Below are 26,806 nucleotides of genomic sequence, written 5' to 3' on the forward strand. Positions count from 1 at the left end.
CCTGTAACAGAGGCTCACTCTCTCTCCTAGAAAGGGTGAGCCTGCATCTCTGTATCCTGGCTTCCCTAGGGCGTGGCCCCGCGTGGCATTCAGTAGACATTTGTTAGTAATGCCAATGAGAGCTTCATGGGCAAAGAGAAATCACCCACCATGGCGCCCTCAGGAACCCATGTCCCTACCTGGTCCCCCGCAGTGCCCATGGGCAGACTTCGGTTGGCAGCCAGCTTCAAGTGAGTCTGCCAGCAGGGTGAGCATTCTCTTTCTGATAATCTGTGCTCAGCCCACCATCCTCCTGCTTCTCATGAGAGAAAACACAGGAGCTTTTTCCTCCCACACTCTGACTTTCCACTCTTCTTGCTGCATTGAGGTTGGAGGAGAATACGGTGGGGTTCACCTGGGGCCACCTCCCCCAGCCCCCCAGAAGCACCCTCCCAACCAGGAGAAGTGTTCCCCCTTTGGATGAAAAGAGCCTTCCTCTAACTGCAGATTATTTCTAAATTGTGTATCTTGTTTAATGTGTCTCAAAATTGAAAGAAAATACTTCTCCCACAATTGCAGTCATTTTGTAACTAAACCCCAGAGTTTCCCAGCTCCTTCCAAACCTACTTATTTTAAAACAGAAAAACACTGCCATTTCCCGACATGCTCTTTTATTGAGTAAGCCGGGGTGTATACGGCCGGCCACTCTCCTCTGCAGGATTACCCTAGGACTACTGGAATTAAAGACAAATTAGGTAATATTGGACGCTATTCTCTTTCAGAGAGATTTCGAAAGCCGGGTTTCCAGGGAGGTGGGGGCACACCAGAGCACACGCAAGGTGGGCAGGAACCTTGTCACTGAGACCAGCAGAGGCGACAGGAGACGCTGACCCCCCAGGGGCGACATGGTGCCTGGAGGTTGGAGGGCGGTGCCGGTGATGCCTTCCCGCTACCCACTGGGCTGACAGGTGGGCCTCCCAGGATCTTCCAACACTGGGACAGGACCTTGATACCTTTTCAAAAACAAGCTGTAGTCCAGAGGTTCGTGGTATGGTATTTTCTAGTGTCTGGTCTCTGTTCTCAGTGAGAATAAACAGAGACACCCCCCTACTCCAACAAGGCTTTAGAGGGAGTGAACCTCAGCTGACCTTGACCCTGGTCTTAACCTCCACATGTGTCCCCAAACCATACCTCCATCCCCACTGCTGAGTCATAAACAAACTGGGGTTCTACAGTAACCACATCCTCAGAAACTGGTGGAAAAGTGAGGCAGCGTCCGGAGAACTTAGGACAACGTGAAAGAGCCTTTTTTTTCAGAGGCCAGATTTTACCTGGTGATGAATAAGCGACATTGTCTAAAAGCCACAAATCACAGGATCTGGAGACACAACAGGACCATGCACACACGGGACATGCCTGCTGTGAAACAGGCAAGTTGAGACTGGCAAAGCTGACTCCCCGAGGAGGTTGAAGGAGCCGAGGGGAGCGACCATTTTGCATTTTGGAAGGTGCAGAGGCACTGAGAGCTTCCAAGGCAAATGAGCGACTCAGGTGCTGCCAAAACCCGGGATGCCCCCAGCACACCCAAAGGGTTCTGAAAACCATGCAGGAAGTTCTAGCCCAAAGCCGAGTCAACAAGTGTGTCAGGCCCATAACTCTTCTTTCAATCGGGAGTCAGTTTCACCAGGTGCGAGACACAGAGCCATTGACCCCAAGCAAGCATTCAGCAAGAACCTTGCTTAGCCTCAGACACTTGTCATCTTGGATTTAAACTTGACCCCGCCTGCCCATGCCGCATGTGAGATAAAGGTCAGGGAACAGAACAGTTCAGCCTGCCGCTGAACCTCCATGATTAATCGCTTTCCACCCGACTTGACAGCCAGAGATATTTCTTCCTCTCACCCTCAGGCATTATCTCAACACGGGATGAACTTGAAACTCCCCTTTGAGGCACACATGCAAAACTGACACGTGAGGGCTGAAAGGACACTCAGGAGCCCTGACTCACACACGGACTGCGGCGGGATGTATTTGGTTTCCTCGGGAGGACAAAACAAACCTTTGTACAGCCCTCAGAGTTCAAAACTGGGGCCGTCTCATATAGAGATATGTAATCATCTTTTGCCTGAAAGCCACATACCTTAATTACATGTGGGATCCGATAAACTTCTCGAAAGTCATTGCACGGATAGATACCCGTGGATGTCAGGAAGGGCCAGTTCTACGTCCTGGATTAAAAGTACCCATTTTGGAAACAAATTGCTACAGCCGCCTTGAAAAACAGGCAGGCAGTATCTTACAAAGTTAAACATACATCTGCCCTGAGACCCAGCAAACCCACTCTTGGGGGTGTTTACCCAAGAGAAATAAAAACAGGAGTCCACACAAAGACCTGTATATGATTGCTCATAACAGCTTTATTCATAATCACCCCAAACTAGAAACACCTTGAATGTCCATCATCTGGTGAGTGTAGTCAAATTGTGGTGCGTTCATACAATGCAGAACCACTTGGCGATAAAAAGGAACAAGCTGATACACACAGCGACATGGACAAGCCTCAAACAGATTATGCTGAGTGAAAGAAGCCAGATGCAAGGACTACGCACTGTCTGATTCCATTTATCTGAAATTCTAGAAAAGGCAAACTGCAGTGACAGAAAACAGGTCACTGGTTGCCAGGGCCAAGGGGAGGGGGTGACTCCAGAGATGGTTAAAGGGACTCTCTTGGGGTAACCGAGTGTTCTGTATCTCCACTGTGGGGGTATTTACACAACCACATACAATTACTAAAATTCGTTAAGGTGAGTCAATTTTATTTTACATAAATTATATCTCAATATTTTTTAAAGGTCCTCACTTCTCTTCTCCGAAAGTCAGCCTGCAGAATCTGTCCCTGTCCTTCCTTTTATGTTTGTTTTTTAATTCTCTTTTTTTGTGGGGTGGCGGTAATTAGGCTTATATATATATATAATTTATATATATATATATTATATATATATAATTTATATATATATATATTATAAATATATTTACTTATTTTTTTAATGGAGGTGCTGGGGATTGAACCCAGGACCTCACGCATGCTAAGCACCCACTTTACCACTGAGCTACACCCTCCCCACTGTCCCTGTCCTTCTTTACTGTGCTCACTGTCTGCACTTCTGTTCCAACAGAAAGCCATGGTTCCAAGGAATGAGAGGCCGGGAGGGAACCCCTCATCCCGTCCTTTATACAACAAGGTGGTCTATGTCAGGACACACCTTCAGAAAGCCAGCGTGGGATCCACAGTCTGACCACTGATGTATTCCAGGGAAAGCAGATGGACATAAAGCATTCCATCGCAGAGGTGATGCATTTCGTTCCCCCCAAGAATGAGGGGCCCCCACAGAGGAGGGGTGTGTCCCAGGTGATCGCTCATGCAGCACCACGAAGGGGCACAGGCAGAGATGGAGCAGGCGCCCCAGGGGCCCAGAGGGGAACACCGCCCCGAGGATCAACCCTGTGAGTTCCTGGACCACCAAAGAAAGACCTGATCTGTAGAAATTCACCAGAAGCAACACGGAAGATCCCAAGTCATATGAGTCATGAGCGTCTGTGGTTCAAAGGAATAAGGTGAGTTTGTGAAAGTCAGAGGGACAGGAACACTGCAGATGTAAGTACTGAGACATGTCACCCCGTCGGGTCTGGCCAGATTCTAGAGAACCAAAATTCTCTCTTTCCTCCTCCCTAGGAAACAAACCAGGAAGCTGCTTCTCTAGAGGACAGACGATGGAAGTCGTCTATATTATGGTCTTCAAATTGCCATACGCACTGAGCCTGGGAAAATTCTTGAACAGGCATGTGAGGTGCCCACAGTTGGTGTCTGCAGGTCAGCGAGCTGACCACACTCCCTGTCCACCCCTCACTGTCCTGGAAAGGTGTTGGGCAAGCAGGAGAACCAGCGCTACCACATCACATGCCAGCTGTTGCTACCAATTTCTGCGAAATAACAAAGACATCATCATAGATTTTCTTGAAGCCAAAACCCTGAATAACATCAGCAAGACCACAATAGCCCCCAAATTAAAGGTTGCAGGCATGAAAGGACTGTGGGGCACCCCCGGTCGAGGCCCTCAGTCCCTGCTGAACGCAGCTTACATTCTCGATTTCAAAAGCCACAAGAAGGTGCTGAGCCATTTGCAACAGAACTCCAGTGAATTTGCAAAAAGGGAGGAGGCTAGCTAATGCCCTGACTCAGCAAAGAATATAACCTTCGAAATTTCCCAGCCATCTTGGTCAAGTGAGCAGGCCCCACTTTCTGTCCTCTTCTTCCCAAGGGCTGTGCTCCTCACCCTCGGGAGGAAGGAGGGTTCTCTGTGCTCTGTAGCCCCTCCAGGGAAAGAAATGACCAGTCACATCCTGCTCTTGGTTAGTGAACAGAAGAAGAGCTGTGACACAGGGAAAGATTTAGTCTACAGGGAAAATGTGCGGGGTCGTTAGCTCATGAGTGGCCAAGCGGGATCTGCATTCATCACCTGCTTCCTCAGTTCCACACCCACAGATACAACGAGGTTGTATTTTAAATCGCCTGCCCCAAAGCTGAGAAGCAAACTAAGTTTCTCTCCTGGAAAAGGAACTTCTCGAACACCAGCAGGTGTATCTCAGAACTGTAAAAAATTAATAAAAAGAAATCTGAACTAAATAGAGTTTGGAGACCAGAAGAGGGAGCTCTCACTCCCGGCAAACATAGCAGAGCCCGGCAGGAGGAAGAAGACTCCTTTCCCGGCAAGGACTCAGCGGGTGAAAAGCCACTCTTTGTTTACTAGAGCCCTTCCAACTGCCTCTTCTCCTCTACAGAAGAGTCCTTTTTCCCTAGCTGTGCGGGACCTTGCACGTGGCTCACCATAGTTGCAGACCCCAAACTGCAATTCTCTGCTGATTCCTAATAAACCCATTTTTGCTAGAGTAATATCTGGCACTCTATTTATTTCAGACCAACAGAACTACAGCCAAAGACAGAGGCGAACCGACCAGGATTAGGGACGCGTGGTAGAAAGCCATGACTGAAATCAGCATGTCCTCCTGACCCCCAAGGTCTGCTCCAGTCACCCCCTCACAGCCTTCCTGCATGCTTAGCCGCAGCCTCCATTTCCCCATCTGTAAAATGGGGCACCTTGTAATCACATGGGTGTGTAGTAAAGGAAGAATGAGATGAAATCAGTAGAAGGCAAACTATAAACCATTAACCAAGATGATTACTGGGAAAACCTTCCAGAAGTTATTAGCTTCCATTTAATAAAAAGCCATTACCCATGAACAGCCCATTATCGGCCAACAAATGTCTTAAAGCTTACAATGCTCAATGAATTATTTTTTTTAAATAATAAACTGGAATTCTTCTGCACTTGAATGAGTTGTACCTGCCTCTGGGCAGCTCGGCCGCTGGCTGACTACAGGAACACAGCAGAAATCTGGGCAGAGCCTTCACTTGGAAAGCGAGGCCCTTCCGAAGTCCTAACCCCAGTTTAACCAGAAAGAGGTCATTACTATGCAGGGCAGGGATGCATCCCTGACCAGGGGGTGGCTGGCGCTCCCCTGTGACTGCCTGTCTCTACCCCCTGCAGGGAGCACACCCGCCCTGTTCCTCTGCCAGGGAGCCGTCCCTGTTGACTATTCACTGAAAGCAGGTGTAAGAGCGAGGCTCCAACTCTCACACTCGGACCTTTCTCCTCTCTCTGCCTAAACATGGGCTCAGCAACACTTGCATCTAGTGCTAAGCAGACGGCTAGAGGAAAAAGAGTGAGAGCACTGACACGCACCTTCGCTTCTGTTCCAGAGGCTTCTATTTGTGTCGTTATCTTGTTCAAGCCTCCTGACAACTCCAAAGTAGCTCTCGTTGCTCTCATTTGTGCCAAGGACACAGCAAATCGGTGGCCAGTCTGGGAGTCGGTGCGGGCCTGCCCGAGGGCAGCACCCCGCCGCCGCCCCCGCCCCGCGGCACGCGGGCCGCTCACCGAGAAGCGCTCACACCCCGCACCGCGCGGGCGCCGCCTCCAGGCTGCGCAGCTCGCTGAGCGCGGCCTGCCCTTCACCGACTTGTGTCCGCCACGGCGTGTAGCTCTTAGGAGACGTGCAAGAAGGTTTTTTGTTTTTTGTTTTAAATAAATGACTCTAGAAATAAGAGGCTGACCCAGCACAGTCCACGGCAGTGGACCCCAGAGAAGGCAAGGGGGCCGTCTGGCCGATGCCCGCAGGCACTCTTCCCGCGCTCCTGCTCCCGTTGGAGACTTGCGCATGCGCCGTCCCCCGGCTGCGGTATTGGCTGGTTCAAAGGCCTGGAGGTTTGGTGACCAGGCAGAGGACCTGAAGCTTCCCAGCCGCCCCAGCCCCCTTCTAGGCAGCGGCTTGGTGAGGAAGCGACTCCGGGGACCTTCCACCTGGGGGGGGGGGGGGCAGGGGGGCAGCACAGTGCAGTTAACAAGTCAGCCTGCCTGGCTCCTGTCCTCAAAGGACCTATAGCTGCGCCCTCTTCAGCAGTGGCCTGGTGACATCTCAGGAAATCCCAGCGACCTAAGATTGGTCTAAATGAATCTATTCTCAAGTGGGGCCGCGGGGTGGAGAGGCCCGACTTAGATGTACCCACACACGAAGGGCTCTGGCGGTGGAAACTGAGGAGAAGGCACAGGGGAGAGCGAGCTTTACTGCCACTGTCATAAGAAGGTACCAGGTTGCCCAGCCCACCTCAAGACAAAGTCCGAGAGAAAAAAAACAAAACAGATACAATGTCTCGTGTCCACACACCACTTCACACCCATCAGGATAGCTGCTATTAAAAATTTTTTAAATAAAAATAAATTTTAAAAAATCAGAAATAACACGTGTTGGCAAGGACGTGGAGAAATTGGAACTCTCGTGCACTGTTGTGGGAATGGTGCAGCTGCTGCAGAAAACAATGTAGCAGCTCCTCAAAACATTAAAAATAGAACTACCACATGATCCAGCCACTCCACTTCTGCGTATAAACCCAAAAGAATTGCAAGCAAGTCTTAAAGAGATATTTGTACACTTCTGTTCACAGCAGAATTATTCACAATAGGCAAAAGATGGAAGCAATCCAAGTATCCATCAACAAAGGCATGGATAAACAACATGTGGTCTATACATACAATGGAATATCATTCACCCTTCAAAAGGAAGGAAACTCTTACACCTGCTACAACATGGATGAACCTTGAGGACATGATGCTAAATGAAACAAACCAGACACAAAATGGACAAGTACTGTGTGATTCCATTTAGATGAGGTACTCAGTCAAATTCATTGAGACTGAATGTGGAATGGTGGTTGCTAAGATCCACAGGGAGGGGGCAATGAGAAGTTAGTATTTAATGGATACAGAGCCTCAGTTTTACAAGAGGGAAACTTACAGAGATGGATGGTGGTGATGGTTACACACTGTGCACATAGTAAATACCACTGAACTAACTACACACCTAAAAGGGTTGAGATGGTAAACTTTATGTAGTGTATTTTATCACAGTTTTTTTCAGTGTCCACACATATTAAAATTAAAAGCTCCCAATCCTTACTGCCCCACTGGTGACCAGATCACACTTTTTGTTTTGTTGCGATGTGTCTCCTCTTGAGCTTCTTATCCATCTGGTGCCAATTTTATTAATAGAAGAATGAGATTCAAGTAAACTTTCCTCCAGAGAAAGGATGAACCCAAGAAGCAGGCAACCTTCCGGGACCAAAGAATAGGAAAACAAGCCAACAGGTCAATTCAGAAGGTGCAGCCTGGCCCTTCTGAAACCTGCCATTTGGGGGAGAGGGGAGGAGGCTGCGTGGAACAAGGACCAGGTTACAATCCAAAAAATGTATTATCGTTGTCCTTCCGGGTTCTCAGTGTTTCTTTCGATGAGTCACAAAGGTTAGCTGCGAGGCTCTTAAATTAAAAACCCACAGGGTTTTCCTTTTATAGACTGTCCTCAAGAACCCTCTCACTGAGTGTTCCCTCTGTCCTCATCCCCACTGGCAGCTGCTCTTAGCGTGCGTGTTTACAGAAATACCAGTAGTTATTGCATGTTCCCTTCCATGTGGTTAAGCATTGCCATAAAGCCCAGGCTAGATGAGAAATAGATCTTTCCCTCCTGAGAAAGGCTGAATGGAGCAAAGCTAGTGGTGGTGGCGTGTGTCTTGTGCCACCTACTGGCCACTGATGGGATCACAAGCAAACACCTGAGAGGTGGACAGGGCTTTGCCACCCGCCATTGAGCTGGCCAGGACCACTGCCCTGCCCACCCTGCGGGGCAGGAGGGGACTGAGAAATGCCACCAACCAATTGCCCCACACTGGAACTGATCTCCAGTCCTGTACTCCCTAGCGAAGGGCTCCTAACACCTGAGCTACTGTCTAAAGAGGCAGCCCGTTGGGTCTGTTGCTGCCAGGACAAGGGGAACTGACATCGCAGCATTATTCACCACGTGCACACTTAGACTTGGAGGAGGGCTGCTGGGTCAGCTGTTGGGAAGGGGAACTATAACATAATGATTCTTTTATTGTCTATTTTCCAAAGCAAACACACCAACATGAAGGTATCTGAGTGTCCTCTTAACAGTTTGGAAGCTCCTACTTGAAAGATCCACAACCAAATGTGCATCCCCAATGCTGGAGCCACTGCCTCATTTCTTGGTTCATTTGAACAAATATGGATTGGCCAGGCTCCAGGCAGAGCAGCAGGAGGGAACCCCTCCATCACCTACCTTATGGTAGGAGCACCCCTGATGCCAACAAATGTTTGGCTATTTCCTAAATAAAAACTAATCTTAAATTATGAAAAGTGCCACCACTGAGGATATTCATGCTCTGAAGCCCATTCACAAAGAATTCGGAGCAATAATGGGAATGAGTATGTAAAATCCCCAAGAGTGATCACTTCAAAAATGTGCCTGTTGAGGGGAAGGAAGAGCTAAGTCCTGGGAGAGGGACAAGGCTTGAGATGATGGCAGGAATGGAGTCGAGTAAACCATCCAAGGGAGACGGCAGCGCCTGGAGCAGAGTCTCGGGGTGCGGGGGGCGCTGCAGGGCGTCAGAGGAAGCAACACAACAGCACAGGCATCTGGGGTCTGCACTGAGGCTCGAACAGAAGCCCCTGCAGTTCCTCCCTCAGTGAGAAATCTATTCATTCACCAGATAGTTACTGAGCATCTACTTCATGGCAGCCCTATGGATTCAACAGTGTAATGTCCAAGCCAGCCTGGACCCTGCCCTGGGGAGCTTGCAGTCACGTGGAGAATGTAGACATTAAACAAGAGCAGAAAACATGCAAGTGAAGCATAAGACAGGGGGCTCTGATCGAGCCAGGGTGCATACGCCCCCCTGTAGGGGGTGGGGGTCCGAGGGCTTCTTGTCAGGTGAGGCCAGGCAAGAAGAGGGTCCCCGGGAGAGTCTGAGGGATGCAGCTCATTGGCCATCACACAGTAGGTCAGGCTGGACACAGGGAGAGAAGGGGAAGGGGGCTGGTGATGACCTCCCCCATTAGAGATGTCACAGTGACCTCAGAGCAATGTAAACTCATTAAAGACGCAATTGGATTTGAGCTTTTCAAAAACCACTCCAGTTTTGGGGTAGGAAGTGGTTTAGTCTGTGCACAAAAGGATGAAGACCAGTGTTAACCCACTTGGGTGACGCCAGTGACAGCTGCCGGGGGCTTGACCTGGTGGGGACCATAGGAGGTGGGGAGAAGTGACCAGGTTCAAGGAAACATTAGGAGTTGGGGTCAAAGGAATGTACTAATGGGTTGGACATAAGGGGACAGGATGGGAGGTGTCATGATGACCCCCTGAGAAGATGGGGGTAACGTGTTGTGAAACAGGGAACACCAGAAAACAGTACGCTTGATCTGAAAGGTATGAGCATTGTCCTGGGTATAGTGAATTTGAGACGTGTGAGGCCACTAAGGAGGCAGCAGGGATACAATACCAGCTGTCCTCAGCATGTGGGTGATAAATAACCAAGACATGTAGGGAAGGATGAAATTGAACAGAAAAAGAACATAGGAGGAAAGAAAAGCAGTCTAGCCTCAAGGACATTCAGTGTCTGGGTCAGGGATGGGGCGGGGCTGGAGAGGGGTGACCAGGGAGGTAGGGAAACCAGCAGGGATTGGGGTCACCAATGCCAAGGACACAAAGGGTCATGAATGACAGAGACTAAGAAGTATCCCGGGGATTGTGCAGGACAGTCTCAGAGGACCCTTCCCTGACCAGTCGTCCTAGTCAATAAGAAGCTAGAAGAAGAGCAAAGTCACTCAATGCAAGCAAGGGGGGAAACAGTAAAGATACAACCACAAATCAGTAAAATTGAAAATAAGAAAACAACTGAAAAAAATCAATGAGACAAAAAGCTGATTCTTTGGGGAAAAAAATCAATAAAATTGGTAAATCTCTAGTAAGACTGACAAAGAGAAAGGGAGAAGACACAAATCACTAACACAAAGAATAAAAAAGGGGCTATCACTACAAATCCTACAGCCAGTACAAGGATATAAGGGAAGAAACGGAGCAATTCCTCAGAACCACAAACTGGCAGATTTGAACCAAGATGAAACAGACTACTTGTAAAATCCTCTAATCATCAAAGAAATTGAATTCATAATTTAAATCTCCCAAAAAAGAAATCTCTAGGTCCAAATGGTTTCACTGGAGGGAACCCTACCAAACATTTAAAGAATTAACACATATTTTAGAAAATATTTTCTAGAAAATAGAAGAGGGAGAAACATTTCTCAACTCATTTTATAAGGCTAGTATGCCCTGATTCCAAAACCAGACAAAAATAGTACCATAAAAGAAAACTACAGGTCAATTTTTCTTATGAACTTAGATATAAAAATCCTCAACAATATACTAGCAAATAAAATCGAGTAATGTATAAAAAGAATTATATACCATGACTTAGGCAGAATTTATTCCAGGGATGTAAATCTGTTTCAACATTTAAAAATCAATATATATAATCCACCATACCAGTAAGCTAAAAAAAATCATGGGATCATATAAATTATTGCATAAAAATCATATGACAAAATCCAATACCTATTCACGATAAAAAAAAAAAATCCTCTCAGAAAACTAGGAATGGATGGGGAACTTCCTCAACTTGAAAAAGAACATTTTAGAAGTCCTACAGCTAACATTATACTTAATGGTGAAAGACTGAATACTTTCCTGATAAGATGGGGAACAGGCAAGTCCCACTGCTGCCAGTCTTACTCAACATAGCATTAGAACTTCCGATGAGCACAAGATGGCAGAGAAAGTAAATAAAACACATACAGATTGGAAAGGAAGAAATAACTGTCCCTATATGCAGATAACATGATTGTCTACATAGAAAATCCCAAGAAATATACACAAAAACTCCTAGAATAAGTGAATGCAGCGAGTTTGCAGCACACAGATCAATCATATTTCCATATACTAACAATATACATGTGAAAACCAAAATTAAAAACACAGTATTTACAATTGCTCCAAAGACAAGTATATACCTAGGTATAAATCAAACAAAACATGTATAGGACTTTTATGCTGAAAACTACAGAATGCTGATGAAATAAATTAAAGACCTAGATAGACGACCTATAAGTAGACCTAGAATTAGATGAACTGTGAACAGAAGTCAAAGACAACACAGTAAAGATGTCAATGCTCCCCAAGTTAATTTAAAGGCATAATGAAATTCCTTTCAAAATCCAAGCAAAGACTTTTATAGACAGAGATAAGTTTATCCTTAAACTTATAAGAAAAGGCTTAGGACCTAGAAGAGCATAAGCAATTTTGAAGAAGGACAAAGTGAGAGGAATGGCTCTACCTGACGTTAAGGCTTACCACTCAGCTACGGTAATCAAGACAACGTGGTCTTGGTAGAGGGATAGACACGTAGATCATTGGAACATAATGCAGAACGTAGAAACAAAATCTGACTTTTGACAAAGATGCAAAAACAATTCAGTGAAGGAAAGACAGCCTTTTCAACAAATGGTACTGGCGCAATAGAACGCTGGCAATGAAAAAACTGAACTTTAGGAATACCATTCAGCCATAAAAACCAGCAACTTAATGCCATTTGCAGCAACATGGATGCTCCTGGAGAATGTCATTCTAAGTAAGCCAGAAAGAGAAAGAAAAATACCATATGAGATCGCTCATATGCTGAATCTAAAAAAACAGAAAACAAAAAACATAAATACAAAACAGAAACAGACGCATAGACATAGAATACAAACTTGTGGTTGCCAAGGGGGCGGGGGGTGGGAAGGGACAGACTGGGATTTCAAAATGCAGAATAGATAAACAAGATCATACTGTATAGCACAGGGAAATATATACAAGATCTTGTGGTAGCTCACAGTGAAAAAAAATGTGACAATGAATATATGTATGTTCATGTATAACTGAAAAATTGTGCTCTACACAGGAATTTGACACAACATTGTAAAATGACTATAACTCAATAAAAAAAAAAGTTAAAAATAATAATTAAAATTTAAGAAAAATAACCTGAACTTTACCCTAAACCTCACACACACTTCACATAATTAACTCAAAGTAGATAATGGACATGAATGTAAAATGTAAAACTTTTAGAAAATAAACATAGGAGAAATATTTGGAACCCAGGGCTAGGTGAAGAGCTTTCAGATTGACACCAAAAGTACATTTCAAAAAAGGAAAAAAGTAATAAATCAGATCTCATAAGACTTACAGCTTCTGCTGTGAAAGGCTATTAAGAGAATGAAAGGACAAGCTATCGACTGGGAGAAAATATTTGCAAACCACGTATCTTAAAAAGAATGTGTATCTGGGATATACATAAAAAGCTCTCAAAACTCAACAGTAAAGAAGTAATTCCACTAGAAAAAAACATGAACAGACATTTCAACAATGAGGATATACAGATGGCAAAAAAAAAAAAACCAGATGAAAAGGTGTTTAACAGCATTATCTATTAGGGAAATACCAATTAGAACCACAATGAGATATTGCTGAAATAAAAAAATAGTGATAACACCACATGCTGGCAATGATGTGGCGAAAGGATCACTCATACACGCCTGGTGGGGATGTAAAATGATACGGCTGCTCTAGAAGAGTGTGGCAGATTCTTACAAAACTAAATATGCACTTTACCATACAACCATGGATTACCACCAAGCAATAAAAAAGAATAAACTATTGACTTATGCAGTGAATTAAGTAGTTCTCAGTGGAATCATACAAAGTAAAAAGAAAAAAAAGCCAAATCAGAAGATTACACACCGTTTCCACTTATATATTTTTAAATAACAAAATGACACAGATGGAGAAGAGATTAGTGGCTGCCAGGGGTTGGGGTGGGATAGTATAGAACAGTAGCATGAGGACCTGTTCTAACAGAACTGTTCTGTATCTTGGTGGTGGTGTACATGAGTTTAATCACATACATGATAAAATCGAATAGAACTAAATCTATACATAAGCGACTGCATATCAAACTGGTAAAATCTGAATAAGGTCAACAGATTACACCAGTGTCAATTTCCTATTGTGACACTGCGCTATATAGTTACACAAGTTTGTGCCACCAGGGGAAATCTGGTGAAGGATATACAGGATCTCTCTGTATGATAAAAGTTTAAGTTTTTAATCTTAATATGATTGCAACTAAACACAAGTAAGAAAAAAAAAAGACAGTAAAAATAAATTATATTAATAACTCTTTATTATGAATGACAAATTAATCAAGTTTTAATTTTGTATTTTCTCCACTGTTGGATAGGTGGACATATCACTTACGTTTGGAATCGTTAATCGACTTGATTAAACACAAGATGAGGTTCAAGGTGGAGGTAATGTTGGGATAAGAGGAGGTGGCCCGTGTGTTCGGGCTGGACACTCATTTCTCCCCCTTGAGGCCCATGGCCTTTTCCTTGAGTGCCTTTATAAACCAAAGAGCAGTTCCTGGTGGAATGGTGTGACATCATCAGTGCTTCATGGCAAAGGCTCCGGAATCTCAGGAGCCACTGGGTCCCAAACACTTGGCCACGGTCGGCGATTTCCTGCTGTTGCGAGGCTGCGTCTTGAGTAAGTGTGAGGGCCGAGGTCTTGACACTGCCTCAAGGTGTTCACTCAGGGTGGGCGCCACTCTTTTCTGTACCAAACTGAGTCTTGGACCCTGAGCTATGTTTTCCCAAAGGAGTCGCAAGGGATGTGGAAGGGGTTACCTGTGAATCTCCAGATGAATGACTGGGGACACAGAAGGAACACAAACCAGTCTCGAGTTTGAGGGGAAGAGAGAACAGGAGGGGATGTGGGTGGAAAGAGAACAAAACAAATACTGCAGAAGGAGGAGAGAGTAAAGCCACTCCCGGAGAACTCGCCCGTGAGCCTCAGGAGCCACAAGGACTGTGGGCAGAGCAAGAAGAGGGAGGAACACTGCCCTCAGACAGGGCGAGCGGCACTGAGCTTCTCGAGGGGGCACTGCCTCCATCAGCTTCAAGGGCTGTTTCAGACAGACATGGGCCACTCTGGTCATCTTTCTGCCAGGCTTGGTTGCCCAGGACTTTCCGGTGGTTCACAGGGATCCTCAGGCAAAGCTGATGCCATAAGCATGAAGGTCACCCTGCTGGACCCTAGTGGTGTCACTGCCACCAGCCATTCTTCCCTTGGGCACTGCTCAGACACGAGCTCTAATCCTGAGTCCAAAGAACTCTAGCCACGGTCAGGGGTCAAACCTTAGACAGATCACAGCATTGCTTCCTTAACTGCAAATGAGGGAAGTTATACGCCTCACCTCACAGATCATTAAGACTGAACGAGGTAACTCTCCACACACTGATCGATCAGTATCAATATCAGAAGCTCAATAAACAGTCAGTAACTGTTAGCTACCATTATTGCCATTTTAATTCTTACTGGGTTTCACAAGAAGCAGATGAAGCAAAAAGAAATGGCCTGGTGAGAATCAAGTTGGTTTCCTTCCCCTTTTTTTGTACCCAGAGAAGACAGGATTCCTCCGAGCTCCACACCAGCTGCTCAGAGACGGCTCCAAGTCAACAGGAACAGAGTCAGAAGAGGGAGTGCATGGCAGGGAAAGCAGGTGTGTGTGGCCATTCACCCGTCATGTTTCTGAATGAATGAAGGTGACAGGTCATCATGGCTCCAGCATCACTTCCTCCCTTGACCCACCTGAGTGTGTGCCTGCAGGGCAGGGGAAAAGGTGTCCAGGGCGAGACCGGAGGTCACTATCTTGTTCACCTGTAGTTATTAAAGACATCTATGACCAGAGAATTTCACATCTGTCTCCACAGAGGTGTCCCCCAGGCAGATTAATCCATGGAAAGGGGCACAGGAGAGCAGCTTGTGCCTGGCAAAGAGAGGTAAATATTAACTCAATTCCTACCCTCCTTTATAGACAAGTGCAAAGGGGGTGATGGTCATTCTTCTCTTATCCCTTCAGATGTCACGTGCAAAGTCCTCAAGGTGACTGAGAAGGGAAGAACCCAGTACTTCCCAGGTGGGTTCCTCCCATGATCACACAGGGCCCGTCCTCTCTCCCTGCAGCTCCTCGGAATAGGAGCCCTCCGGCCTCCAGTTCTGAGCCTCCAGAGGCTGTCCCCAAGCAGAGAACCAGGAGGATAAGAGGCCACAAGAGGAAGAGACTGGTGGATGTCAAGGCAGGTATGTGTCCTCAGGCACCCCTCAGCTTCCGTGGCCCTGCACGGAGCATCAGTTACTGCTGAGGAATACTTGTCATCCTGTCCTAGGGGGCAGGGTCCAGGCTTCGGGGTGAGCTGAAAGGGAAGCACTCGGGACTTCCCCGGGGGCCAGGTCCGTGCTCACGTGGAGTCTTGTTCCTGCAGCTGCCCGGAAGAGCACTCCCCTGACCTCCAATTCCACCTCCTTGGAAGCTGTCTCTGAACTGAAGTCCTGGAGGAAGAGAGGGCAGAAGAGGAACATATGGACTGTCAATCATGTTGAGGGGATGAAACTCAGGATAAACAAGAGGAGAAGACCCAGTTACCGTCCAGAAGACCAAGAAGCATTCTACCGGCTGCTGGGTGTGTGCTGAGCTGGTGGAGTCCCGGGGCCCTTCTAAACTGAGGACCCCAGTGGCTCTGGGATCATCCCCAAACCTCCCCCAGGGCTTGAAGCTGTCAGGTATCCAGGTGGCACGGGAGCAGATGGCTCCGCTTCTATGTTCTGGTCCTGCTGTGGTGCTGACAGGGTTTCCTGAGACAAGCTCTTGGAGGGAGAAGTGAAAAAGCAGCTCATAGTTGAGTGTTCAATTATCAAGACATTCCAGGACAAATCAAGGGGGGAATCCTCTGCCCACGTTTATTTCTTCCAGTTAAGATATTAGTGATTAGTGATGAAAGAACAAACTAGGTCTTGATGTCTTAATGCTCACAGGAGACAAAACACACACAAACATGCACAGAAATAAGTTGCTCTCAGCCAGTGACAAAGGCAGAGAAGGAAATTCTTAAAAAGGCAATGAAACCTAGAGATGGGGCGTGTGCAAGAGTAGGAGAGCTTTACAGTGTGGGATACCCAGGGAAGGTCTGCGGAGAAGGCAATGTCAGGGCCAAGGGCAGGACTGAGTGTGGCAGGTTTGGGGACGACACGGAGCTGACTGTTCAACGCAGCATCCACTAGTCACATGCAGCTATTCAAACTTAATTCTAAATGAGTTAAATAAATGTCTAAAATACAGTTCCCCTGCTCACCAGCCACATTTCAAATGATCAGTAGCCCCACATGGCTAATGGCTGCCATCGTGGACAGCAGAGAAACAGAACATCTTCACCATCACAGCAAGTTCTACTGGATGGCGCTCCTCTGAGGGCCAGGCTGCCTGGAGAAGGATCAGGGAGGGTGAAGTGATCCGTGGCCCCTCCATCCTCCCATCTGGGCGAATGGCATTGTTCAGGGCAAGGAGTGAAGGACAAGGGGGACCTGGCATCCTCAGGTCATCACTGGAAAATGGCATCTCCAGGGGACAACTTTAATACCAGATGAGCTTGCCAGGTAGGGGATCCTCCTACCAGTGAGGGGATCCAGAGAAAAAGGAGGGCAGGAGGGCCAGTGTCCCTGGGGGTCATGAACTCTCCACCATCCATCCAAGGTGCTCAGTTATCAGATGGAGCAGAAAAGTTCTGCACATTCTGAGCATTGTAAGTGACATGGATGTGGTGTCACAGAGGCCCGGCGCCACATCCAAGCTTTGACTTAGGCCAGTTTGTTCAACTTTGAGAGCCAGGTCACATCTCTGCATGAAACACAGTTATCACTTCCCATGCGTCGAAGATTTAATAACTATCAAAGTCTGAGCCCCGAAGCTAAGACTCACTGTATCTGTGCCAACGCAAAGAGCAGCAGCTGTCTGATGTTAGGGCTCCCGGCCCTCCTGGAGCAAAGGGAGCTGCCTCTGCTTCATGAGACAGGGGAATTGGGAGAAGGCTCCAGCTTTCCTCTTCCCTGTGAAATGCCCCGCACTGTAGGCTCTCTGCTCCAAGGCCCTCATCACTTCTCTGTTCCTTTGCAGAGGATCCTGTTATCCAGAGCTTCTTGGAAGCTGACATTTTCCTGAAAGTGTCTGACAAGGTACCTGCAGCACTAAAATGGAGACTGAGAAGTCTGTAGTGTCACCATCCCATGGGGGGAGGTCCAGAGAACAAGATGTCTTCCTGGGCTACAGAAGCCCTGGAGAGATCTGACCCTGGTGCCAGAGAGGAAGGAAGGATGCACTGCTGGTGCCCTGCACTGGCCCTGGGCATCTCCTCCATCACGTCAAAGGGCCATGAGACCCTCCCCAAGGCCGTCCTGGGTGGGGGCGGGACAGCTGGCCCCCTCACACCCTCCCTTCCGTCGAGCCCTGGCTGCCCCGCCACTGGACCCTGTCTCCGCACAGTACCTGCTCTCCATGGTGGTGGAGTACTTTGGCCGCGTTGGGCTGCCAGGTCACCTCTACAACAGGATCCACTTCTTCCTGGCCCTGTGAGCACCTCCTCAGGGACCTGCTTTCACTTCTGCCCCAGTCCCCCAGTCCAGCTTCCCTGTCCCGACAGACAGCTTGGCCAACGTGCCTGAAGGGTCCCCAGTGGTGGTTCCCCTTGGCCCAGAGCAGACAAGGCCTTCAGGGGTCACGTGGTTGGGGCAGGGCAGGCGATGAGTTGGTTCACGGGATAATGAACAGGGCCAGGGAACACCACTTGCTGCCCAGAGACTGAGCGACCTAAGCGGGAAAGCCCCAAGGAAACGATGACAGCCAGAACACCGGCCTGGGCCCGGGCGCAGCATGCTTGGGGCCTGGCGGGCTTGGTGCTGAGGATGGTCTTGCCCCCTCTGGACCCGGGTCCCCCAGGTGATGGGGCTTCCCTGGACCCCCTCTCCTGGATATGCCGCCTCAGGCCCTGGTTCCTCCGGTGTGACCTCGGTACCCTGAGGCTGGGAGCCCTCACTGGGGCCGGGACCAGCCTGCCCTCTTGTCTCGGTGGCAGCTACATCGCCTCCGACATGGAGGAGGACAACCCCACGTCCAAGCGGAGCATCTTCCAGTTCCTGCTCGGCAGGGAGCACTGGCCAGACCTCTACAAGGAGTTCCTCAAGTTGAAGGTGGAATTCTTCCACGCGATGGGGCACCGAGCCTGGGTCACCCTGGAGCTGTGTGAGGAGGTCTGTCGGGGATGAGGCAGGGGCACCCCAGCAGTGGTGGGGCTGGGCTCTTCCTCCAAGTGCTCACCCTGCGGTGCTTCCCTTTCAGATCCAGGCCCAGAACCCAAATCACTGGGTCTGGAGTCGGGTGCGCCAGTGCGCCCCCTAGGCCCCCAAGGAATGGAGTGGGGGCTGCAGGGGGTCCAGGTGAGTGCAGTCACCTCCAGGACTGGAGGAAGCGCCACTGCATCCCTCAATGTATTATTAGCAGAGTAAGGGCTCTGAGACCTCCCCTGGCACAGAAAGTAATTACTGTGTTGATTTCAAAACTCTTCGAATGGATTTGATTATGGAACCATGTCTGAGGCTACACAAGGTCCCGATTTGCATATCAACTTCTTTTTTCTTTTTTTTTTAGGAAAACTCTTGGACATGCTGATCTAAGTAATGAAAATCTCTGCAGGGTTTTGATCTGAGTTGAAATTTTTAAATATAAATACATGAAAAACACTGAGGTCATCCTTTCTGGAAAAGGAGCTGTTACCATGGTGGCTCTTGGGGAAAAAAGAGAAAGAGTAATTCCAACATATCATCAGAAGTCTTGTGTGTTCTGTCCCACTTGATGCAAGCTCCCCTGAGCTGGGTCCCTGAAGGATGTGTCAGGGTCTAGGGTCACCACGGACAGACGGAGCTCCTAGCGCTCTCGAGTCTCTGAACAAATAAAATTGCTGGAAAGTAAAGGAAACAAGCACACATGCAGAACTGTGCGGAAGCACACGGCAGACAAGACATTTATAAAAACCTAGCACCTGACTAGCATCACACTCCAGCATTTGTTTTCTTTGGCTCAAATTGAGTGTTTATGTGCGGATTTACTTGAAGCGGAGGGAGTCCTTCACTGAAATGGATCAGGAACACCCTGCTTGGGCAGGATGGTTGTACTACAGCAATCCCGTGAGCTGAGCCCCTCGCTGCAGGGGGTGACGGGGCTCGTTCTGACCCCAGGAGAAAGAAGAGAGGAAAGCAGGTCAAGTGTGTTCTGAGATAAACCAACTTTGATATAAGTTTCATTCACCCAGTTTTTTATTTGAGGACCAAGAATACGTCAGGACTACATACTCCCACTCTGTATATCAAGAGCCTTAAAATTCCAAAGAAAATAGTATTTTTATCACAATAAAAGAAAAGAAAAATGTCAGTTGCTGGGGCCCCTCTTGGGTCTGGTCACTCGAGAGAGCAATGGGGGTGACAGCTGATTTCCCGGAGGTCGGAGCCCCTGTCCTCTGTGCACCTTGTGGTGCTGCCTGTCACTCTGACGGCACTTCCTCTCTTTTTTCGTAGCTCCCGCCCACTCTTCCTCCTCCCCCTCTGCCTCCCCCTCCCCCGCTGAGAGGCTGCCTCCTTCCCAGGCTCCAGGCAGCTGAAGACAGACAGCACTGAGCCTCCAGCTCTCCTCAGACCTGCAGGACAGAGGTGCCCGGAGAGCCTGGACCACAGCAGCCTGAACCTGGGGTGCTGAAACCGGCCCCCCAGCCTTCCAGGGGTATCAGCCCACAAAGGCCCTGACTCCTGAATTCCCTGGAAGGGTCTAGCAGTAACATGGAGGAGGCAGCCCAGGGAGCCACGAGACCAGAGCAGGAGCCTCTACAGAGACTGAGGATGGGGAGAGGGAGAGAGTCCAGGAAGAGGCCTGGACCACCAAGGAGAGGAACCTGAAGAAGAATCCAAAGAAGTGACCAGAAGGTGGTAAAAAGACAGGAGGACAAGGAGCATCTCAGGGACAGCTGTACTCAGAGGCCTTCCTGGCAGTCTGCTAGACAGCAGCCTCACCCAGAGAAGAGACAGGGAATTTCAGCAAAGGACTAACGGAAGGCATGGAGCACCCTGGTGGGCCGACCAAGGCTGACACAGTCGAATAGAAGGCGGGAGATCATACGCCATTGTTCACTCTGACATTACAGACATAACCCAACTTCCAAACTGAGAGGAGGGAGAGAGAAGGGGAGCTCATGAATGGTGCCTGGCGGGCATCATGTGCCATCAAAGCTGGAAACGGGACAGTGGAAGCCGAGGTAAGGAAAAGGAGGACTCGAGGAGTCCCATGAAGACAGTAACATGTGAAGAAGTCATATGTCGAATGCAGTCACAAGAACACAAGCCATCCTAAATGCCAGAGGTCACGACGACGACACATTTTTGAGAGCAGAGCAAATAGACCAAATAAAGATACCCAGTAAATGTAAGAAATACAGTATAAACATAATGTAAAAATACAAAAATTAAGAGACAACTTAGGTCATATTATTTGTATTAATAAATCTGAACTCATTGCTAAAAGAAAAAGATCTTCAGACTGAATCACAAAGCAAAACCCAGCTGTGTGGTGTGTAGGATTATCCTTAACTCACTCAGAGGTGCTAACAATAGACACACCCTCGACTCAGCATACAGATTGTGATTTTTACACCAAGGAAGGAAAATTAGGAAAATTAAGGCTCAAAATTCTGCAGACAGACTGGGAAGGTCACTTGGGGTGAGGGTGGGTGGGCCTGAGGGCAGGTGCCCAGAGTTGAAGGCCATCCCGGGGCCTGGGCTGGTCCACTGCAGCTTGATTTGCTCAGTAATGCTCAGGGTTTACAGCGATCTTTTTGCACAGCTATTTTAAACAGGAAGGTTTATTACTGGGCAGCTGCTGTACAGTATTATTGGGTAAAAACAGCAACTGCCAGACACAGTCTAGCTCTTCACCTCTTTTTTCCCATGGAAATGTCTAATTTCGCCACGGAATTTCTGATCAGGTTGCCAGGAACCTCTCAGAACAGTTGATTTTGTAAAAGAAAAAAAAAAAAACTCTTTTCAGCTTTATCCCATGAGGGTTTAGCATCTCCTTCGAGCCCCTGACCCTCCCAGCTGCAGTCACAGCACCTGCAGCCCGTGACACCCAGTCTGGCAGAAGGTCGAGGTGGAAGCAGTCGTGCTAAGGGCTGGTACTCTCCCCAGGGCAGCCGCTGAGGGGCAGACCCAAAGCCGACAGGGCCCAGGGAACACACTGTCCCCATCCACACACCAGTGACTCAGTCCGGGGAATTCTGACACAAACGGGGCCAACCCCACAGCGTTCCAGTTTCTCAGCTAGAAGACTGCCCACTCTTCCTTGAGTCCGTGAGTCCCCTCAGCACATTGGGAGAACCTAAGGCCACTCAGGGAGTCACTGCCACTGCAGCTCTGAGGTTGGTGCCATCGGGGAAGTTAGTGCAGGGGTTTACAAGATTACAAAGAAATCTGAGGGTTTCAGAGAACAACGGAGGGTTTGATCATGGAAAAGGCAGGCGAATAGCACTGAGAGCTCAGAGAGGATAACCGAGCGCTGGAAACTCCACAGGCAAAGTCCAGGGGAGGCTGAGTAGTGGGGATTCGGGGATGGACTCTGTTCACATCTGGGTCATTACACCCCACCAAGGCATCAGAGGGTTTGCTCGGGAACCCAAGCAGAAAGGGTGCTGATAAAAGGGAGCAGATGGAGGGGGTTTTGGAGCAGAGGATGGAGAAGCCCCGGCGAACCTGCAGAATGGGGTGCACCAGTCAGAGCTGGTATGAAGGCCCTGCAGCCAGAGTGCACTCGTGCCCTGTGTCTGCCTGTAACGGTTTCGCCGCCCCTGCCACCTCCAGGCTGTGCAGGGGCACCTCTCGCTGGCACCGCCCTGGCACTCTCACCTGACCCCACGTGGGAAGCACAGGTGGAAGCCAAGGAGGCAGAAGAGGAGGTGAAAATGCCGACGTGACACCCAGCCCCCACACAGGACACAGGGGATGACCACAGGTGAACCTGTGCGGCACAGGGAGTCTGGAGGGAGATGACAGACGCCCTCCTCTGGGATTTGCGGAGATTTTAACACGTGAGGCCTGGAGGGCAGCCCATCTAGATCTTATGGGGCAGGAAACCGCAGCCAGGGATGCTGGTTACAGTGGATTTGCGGATGATGCTTCAACTCCAGAGTTACACACATTCACCCAAAGAATTTTCTTAATCTCTGAAATGGTACAGTAAGCAAACTGAAAATATTCTTAGTAAGTGGAAGATATGCACAGAAATAAACACAAGTGAACGAAACGTAAGTGGCACTAACCAGCTTCCAGCCACTGTCCCTGTGATGAGTCCCCCCTCCCCATGTGACTCCCCAGATCAGGGTCCAGCACGTCCAGGTGCTCAGAGCACATGGTCTACAGCTTCACAAGGCACTGCGCCTGCACGATGGCACCGTTAACCACAGAGACAAGGCAACAGACTTGGAGTAAAAGCAGTGGAAATTAAGAATGCCAGATTTTCACTGAACTTAGTATAAAGTTAATTCTTTTCCTAAATTTCCTGTTTCATGTTCTAACGTACCATGAAAGAAATACTTTTAGCTAAAATTTTAATTGAGATTGTTGTTATAAAACCAAGAAAGCAACAAACAGACTAATTCAATTAACCTAATTCCAAGAAATTACACGGAAGTCTTCGTTTTTCTAAAGATGCACAGAGAAAGGAAGAATCAATTTGTCTTCTTTTTAAAGGAGTTCATAAACTCTGCCTGGTGCAACGTCCTCGTAACTTACATTAAATCTGCCTCTTCCCGAGCATCTGCTGGACCAAGAAGAAAGGCAGGAAGGGACCAGGTTCTCGGGTAGAAATAGTGTGGTCTGGGAGCCCAAGCTTGTTAAGGTTGTGATGGGGAGCGGGGTGGCCCGGGGCCAGCCACCTCCCTCCCTGAGCCGCAGGGGTCTGGGCTGTAGAACAAGGGGCAGGACCAGATGCCGCCTGAGGGAGCTTCCGGTGCAGCTGCCTGATCTGGGTCAGGCTCGTCGGAAGCCTGAAATTCCTGCCCTTGGAGCAGCCCCCACTCCCCATCCCAGCCTCACCTTCACTCAAGGACATGAGATGGAGCAAAGCAAGCGGGTGACGAACAGGCAAGTCATCCACGGGCAAAAATCAAGGATGTTCCAGGGATTTTTTAAAAAATTTAACCAAAAAAGACTATTCTGAAGCTTGTGACTATAATAAGAAGCAATCGATGTATTTCAGAGTACAGGGAACCTGGCCTTGGCAGCCGGAAAAGACATCACCTGGGAACTCTGTGAAGCAGGCAGTATCTGCCCAGTACAGGCTGGGGGCTGACGGAGGCCTCCAGCATGGGGACACCCTCTGCAGTAGCTGCTTCTCTGACCTCACCTCTGCTTCCCTCGACTGCTGGCTGGAAACTGCAGACATTAGGGGTACAGAGGTGACCAAATCCTATCCCCTCCCTCATAGCTTACTTAACTGGAGAGATCTTCATGCAGTGAGGCATTTTCCACATTTGGTCAGTATGAGGCTGGGGAACTCAGAAGAGGGGCCCTCAACCCTGTATGAAGGAGGCAACAAAGACTTCCTGCTTTGGTCTCAGACTGGTCCAGGGCCTTCAGTTTCACTCAGCTCCTGACATCCCCTGCCAGCCTGGCCCACTCCCGCCCCTCAGCCTGGGCTTCGGCATGCGCTTCCCTTGGAATCAGCACAAATCCACTCCTCTGACAACACCGGCCTCGGCTCCCATTCTCTGTCTTCCGCTCCAAATCCCGGCCCCCACACTCTGGCCTGTCTGCCCAGCAGGCTCGTCGGCCTCCCGCCAAGTGGGTCTGCACACTGATCATCGGGCTGAGAGACGAGAGGTCCCCTCCTGCTTGCCTCCTCTAGGATGTCAGGAGGTCCCCTCAGCTGGGACATGCCCCTCTCCATAAGCTGTGAAGTCAGCTGGTTTCTACACAAAGAGTGAGAAAGAGACCTCACTCAGGGAAGATTAGACAGCACCAAGGAGAAGTTCTGTAGGGCTTACCCCAGTGGTGTCCTCCTGCTAAGGCCGGGGGTCTCTGCCTCAGAACTGCCCACACGTTCACGCCCGCACTCCTTGGCAAGACCCCCAACGGAGGAGCACAGGTGCCAGCATCCATTGGGGAGGCAGGGCCACCCTCTCCGAGTGTTGACTCTGTGTGACGGCACTGGTTCTTTAATTCTGTCCATTTCCAGCTGTGTAAGTAGAAAAGCTGGCTGGAGGGAATTCCCAGTCAGTCAGGAGTCATACCGTGACAGACGTTACTAGCACTGACCAGTGCCTGGCTCTCCCCTTTGTGGAAGAGCATTCAGGGAGTGGACCAGTTGGACTACTCTGCGCCCACAGGCCGGAAGCGGACGGGGCCTGTGCCACTCCTGGGCCAAAACACGAAGAGCCGGAGGCACTTCTCCAGCTCTTCCCCTGCCGTGGCTGTGAGGAGGCTAAAATGTTCTGGATGGTGAGAACTACACTCTCAAGATTTCTTGAGTGCCCACACATGGCTGCACTGACTTCTTCCATGACCCCAGCACGTCTGCTCAAGAGCAGACTGTCCAGGAGACCCTCCTTGCCCCTCAGCAGGCCCCAAGTATAAAGACAAGGCTGTTCGCAGGCCACCTGCACGCCTCTCCTGCTCTCCCACTCCTGCGGCCTCAGTTCTGCTCTTGCTGACAACATTCTAGTGACTGTTCTCCCTCACAGACGTGCATTCAGATGTGTGCAAATAACTCAAGCCATTCTTCCATCAGAGAAGGGCTTACAAATTATAAACCAGGAAGAGTGAAGACAGCAAGTTGCCCACATACTGAGCTCTTCATATCCTGATTCACATGGACCTCCCATAATCTACCATGTTAACTTTTTTCTTTTAAGCATAAGAAAAACTATGTAAGTGTGAAGGGAAGCACATTTCTTCCTCCCAATCAGCCACTCTGCTGACGTGTCATAAGCAAGGGCAAGTCCCCGGTGGGGCACAGGTTGGTCTGACGAGAACCACTGACTCAAGACGTCTGCTTTCCAGACACAAGCCCCCTTTGCAGAAGCAAATGTCACACCGGTTTTTGTCAGGGTCTCAATGGAAACATCTCTGTTTGCCTTAATTATTACTTTTAAAGCTAAACCCCACAGTTCAGGATGCGGAACCATGAAATCACTGGATGGGCCTTGCAGCTCTACCAGTTTACGGCCCCACTGGCCATTCAGGACGCACAGGCGCACGTCAGAATCTGGGCAGCACAGAGCCGCCCTCTTCCTGGACTGCAAATCTGAGGTTGGACACACCTGCACACAAATACCTTCGTCATCGTCTAGTCCAGGAGCCCGACACACACGTACGTTCTCAAAATCGTGAGTGGAAATGAACTGTCTTTTATTTAAAAATACAATTTCTGAAGACCTCTCTGGAGTGGAATTTTCATATTTTCTCTATTTAGAGCAGGCTTTGTGTTGGGCAACCCTTCATTATAGTATAAATCTCCTTTTCAAGACAATCGATCACACTATGGGGATGTCTAGCACCATCACAGGAAGTACAAACTTCTGACCAGGTAATGGTGACACCTTAGAAAACGCGACAAGGGTTTTCGCTGCTGCAGAAAGTAAAACTTTATGACAGGGCTTCTTTAAAAACTTCACATTTTTGTGCATAAAGTCACTTCACCTGAACCACCATAGCTGGAAGACTTCAAAAACCAATATCCATCCCAGCCAACTGGTCTATTCTCTGAAACCCCAAACTAATCATCCAGAGTTTTGAAAACAAACCAAAGAATTTTATTTACAAAAGTAAATTTTAACTCACTGTTATATATCATATAACGTTAATGCCGACGGCAACAAAGTCTCTGGGATATTTAAAACATTTAGATTAAGGTTTGTGCAGGTCACTTCCTCCCAGCTATATTATAAAACTTACAAATGTTCCTTTAGCTTTGTTGTTTGGTCACGCTTTTGTGCAGAAGCCATGTTTCAGGGTAGGCTTACCACCAGACATGATCACATGACCATTGGCTGTGGATTTCCAAGAAGCAAAGGCGCCAATCTCAGCAAAGCGCGCACGGGCATCTTCAGCTGTTTAAATTTGAAGAGGAGTTCCGCAAAGCTCGTGCTCCCTACGGAAATGGAAAGGGGGGGGGGAAGGGTCATATCTCCAAATAAATTCAGCCATACAGCCTTTCTGAAGAAAGCTTCAGACACACAATCATGTTTAAAGCTGGCATTCTTCCCTTTGAAAACAATCACCAAAAGACTGTATTTAAATTATGAATTTCCCTAATGCACTACAATGATTTATAACTTTTTAA

General features: G+C 48.5%; 1 protein-coding gene across 16 annotated transcripts in view; it reads right to left on the minus strand.

Annotated features, from left to right (window-relative positions):
* The window catches only part of ANAPC1 (anaphase promoting complex subunit 1), a 394,152-nt gene that overhangs the window by 295,356 nt on the left and 71,990 nt on the right, over positions 1-26,806 (minus strand). For 11 of the 16 annotated variants that reach the window (XR_012502944.1, XR_012502949.1, XR_012502945.1 and 8 more), the window contains exon 48: positions 26,487-26,614. Coding sequence is in view for 5 of the 16 variants with exons in the window: in XM_074354503.1 (XP_074210604.1) it covers positions 26,499-26,614 (116 nt within the window). In the remaining 11 variants the exon portion in view is untranslated. Of the gene's footprint in view, positions 1-13,701; positions 15,931-17,353; positions 26,615-26,806 lie in introns of those variants that run through there. The other 5 variants (XM_074354500.1, XM_074354501.1, XM_074354504.1 and 2 more) reach the window with 3 other exon arrangements.

The sequence above is a fragment of the Camelus bactrianus genome, chromosome 28 (assembly GCF_048773025.1).
Source record: "Camelus bactrianus isolate YW-2024 breed Bactrian camel chromosome 28, ASM4877302v1, whole genome shotgun sequence".
Lineage (NCBI taxonomy): Eukaryota > Metazoa > Chordata > Mammalia > Artiodactyla > Camelidae > Camelus > Camelus bactrianus.